Source organism: Ceraceosorus guamensis (genome assembly GCF_003144195.1).
Source record: "Ceraceosorus guamensis strain MCA 4658 unplaced genomic scaffold IE81scaffold_181, whole genome shotgun sequence".
NCBI lineage: Eukaryota > Fungi > Basidiomycota > Exobasidiomycetes > Ceraceosorales > Ceraceosoraceae > Ceraceosorus > Ceraceosorus guamensis.
In genome coordinates, this window is record NW_020290176.1 from 13,318 (window position 1) to 15,822 (window position 2,505).

The 2,505-nt window shown below is 56.6% G+C and overlaps 2 protein-coding genes across 2 annotated transcripts in view; one reads left to right on the plus strand and one right to left on the minus strand.

Moving 5' to 3' along the window:
* Nucleotides 1–603, minus strand: part of IE81DRAFT_73943 (myosin V) — a 7,335-nt gene extending 6,732 nt beyond the window's left edge. Inside the window, exon 1 of the mRNA XM_025517593.1 lies at nucleotides 140–603. Coding sequence (XP_025365981.1) covers nucleotides 140–434 — 295 coding nt within the window. The 5' untranslated portion in view covers nucleotides 435–603. The remainder of the gene's footprint in view (nucleotides 1–139) is intronic.
* Nucleotides 604–1,982: 1,379 nt separating this feature from the next.
* Nucleotides 1,983–2,484, plus strand: IE81DRAFT_350724 (hypothetical protein; the record flags this gene model as incomplete). The annotated part of the gene is made up of 2 exons (XM_025516592.1): nucleotides 1,983–2,327; nucleotides 2,422–2,484. 2 exons carry the CDS (start codon nucleotides 1,983–1,985, stop codon nucleotides 2,482–2,484), a joined length of 408 nt encoding a protein of 135 aa, XP_025365982.1.
* Nucleotides 2,485–2,505: the final 21 nt, after the last annotated feature.

The window sequence follows — 2,505 nt, forward strand, 5'->3', positions numbered from 1 at the left end:
GCAGACAGACCGTCGCTTTGAGCACAACGGGAAGGGGGGGGGGGTCGAAGAGAGAGAGAGAGAGAGAGACAGACCGATTCAGACAGGTGGGCTCTCTCTCGTATCCGCGCACGAACAGTCTGCTGGTACACCTACTCACCTGCGGGCTCGTTGAGGTAGGACAGATTGGTGAGATCATCCGTCGCTTCCAGAAGAGGTGGATTGCGGAGCGGGGGCAAGATCTCGTCTGCGCCGCCAGGTTGATTGAGCTTGGAAGTGTTCGTCCTGACCTCCCTCGTGGCTCCGCCTTCATCCAGCACGAAGCTGAGCAGAATTTCGCCCGAGCTGGACACGCTGACATTCTTGGACAGCGTCGCACTGATCCATCCGAGCTCCTTGTCGGTGAACCACGCCTTGGTCCCGGCCTTGTAAGGCGCGAGCGCTTTTTCCGCCATGATTGCGATGTGGGCTGGGAATGAAGCTGAGATCGGTGACGGCGACCCTAGCTATCGATCGCTGGTTCCAGCTCCAAGCACGGCTTTGAAAGGTCGAACGCCCACACAGTAGGCTTGAAGGAAGGGTGTTGCAGTGGAAGCGATCGCCTTGAACGAGGGGGCTTGCCCAAAGGCGTTCGTGTGCTGCTCGAAGAGGCAGACTCAAAAGCAACGACGGCCTAGGCGCCGACGCACACGAGAGCTCGACCGCGGGAAGCAGTGGTATGGTCCAGCAGAGCTTCAAGCTCTTTTGAGCGTCGCACTGGCCAAGGAGACAGGAGAACGTGGATGCAGGGGTGATGTTCGTGACGAGGCAAGATGGATGGAGAGAGGTTGGTAGCGCGCTCGGAGAGCTTATGAACGGAATGACGGCAAAGAATGGGCTCGACTTGGATAATGTGCGATACTCTGAGACGTCGCTCTCCAACGCGCCCACGGAGTGGAATGAATCAAGGTGAATCGTGAATGCGAAAGCGTTGAAGCACGTCGAGGGCCCCCCATTTAGTTACTCGGGTTGAAGATGAAGCTGCTGCTTGCTGTCTGGAGACCTCTCGCTCTCGCTCAACCTCAAGACTCACACTCACGCCTTCATGGAGCCGTGCACGCCTGCGCGCATGCTGCTGCTTCCCAGCTCAACGGGCAGCAGCGCCATGCATGCATCAGCTCGGGTCAAGTCAAGAGTCCAGAAAGCCTCTTGTTTTTGATTCAAAAGTTTGTAATGACTGACCCGTTGTTTATCTCTTGAAGACATTTGATTGTCTGCTGAAATTTAACTTCAAGGCGCCGCTCCATCTACAAATGAAAGAGCTTCAGTCTCCGCCTATATGCTGCATGCAGCACATAGCGTGCGTGCATCGCGTCGAGCACACGTCCTGGCGACGTGCTTGCTTGCTGGCGCGGCCTGAGTAGAGCGCCGCCTTGTCACGCACGCCTGCTGCATGGTGGTGAGGGCACCGTGCGCGTTTGAGCCCAGCTACACATATCTGGGCAAGCTGGGCCTCTTTAAGGCGCTGATTCTGATTGCCAAGCTTTCTTGTACGCGAGCTTTTCAAAGTTCATGGTGATGACATACATGCACTGGCGATGAAGGTCTGCCATCCAAGATTTGACTTTGACGTCAATTAGCTGACCGCGGGAGCGGCACGTACAGCAGCTTGGGTCATTTCGGTGCGTTCGCGAGGCGGCGGGCCGCGAGGCAAATCACGAATAATCAAGGTGCAAGCGCTCGCGAAGCATGGCTGTCACGTGCAGAAGGTGCGTCTCCACTTGACCGAGCCATGCATGAATCACGAATCTGAATCCCTCCAAGCACGGCCAACGGCGAAGCTGAATCGTGCAAAGAGAAGAACAATCCTCCTCAGCGTCAGACCTCATGGCTCATGAGAAGCAGCGCGAAGCTGTATGACAAGGGCAGAGAACTTAGTGATCCTCTCCGACAACCCCACAAGAAGCCTGCACACGACGATTGACACCATTCTGCAGGTCTCAAGGATCAGGAAAACGCGCACAATGTCGTCGCACATGACCTTCCCATCCGACCTGCCCGTCCCAAAGGATGATCACAAAGCCTCTCATCTGATGGGACATCCTCTTCCCTTTCTCCCTTCCGGTCTACAAAGCACCTCCGCCACCACCACCACCTCCTCCTCCACTCAAAGTCCCTCCTCCGTAGACCTCTTCCAAGCAAGTCTTCGAAATCCCGTTCTGCTCTTCATCTACCCCAAGACGGGTCAGCCAGGCAAGAATGTTCCGGCAGAGTGGGACGCTATACCGGGAGCGAGAGGCTGCACGCCTCATCTGTGCAGCGTGAAGGATTCCATAGACGCTCTTAAAATGGCAGAGCCTGATTTACAGGTCAGTACACGAGTCGCCCGCGGGGCCATCATCTCGATCGGGCATGGACCTCGAGGCGATTGGCGAATGAAATGCGCTCAGATCGCTCTCGCAGACAAACTCCACGCGGATGCGCCAACATTTCCGCATCCACACAAGTCCGATCGAAGCGCCCTAGGCTGACCCGAACGCCCCCCCC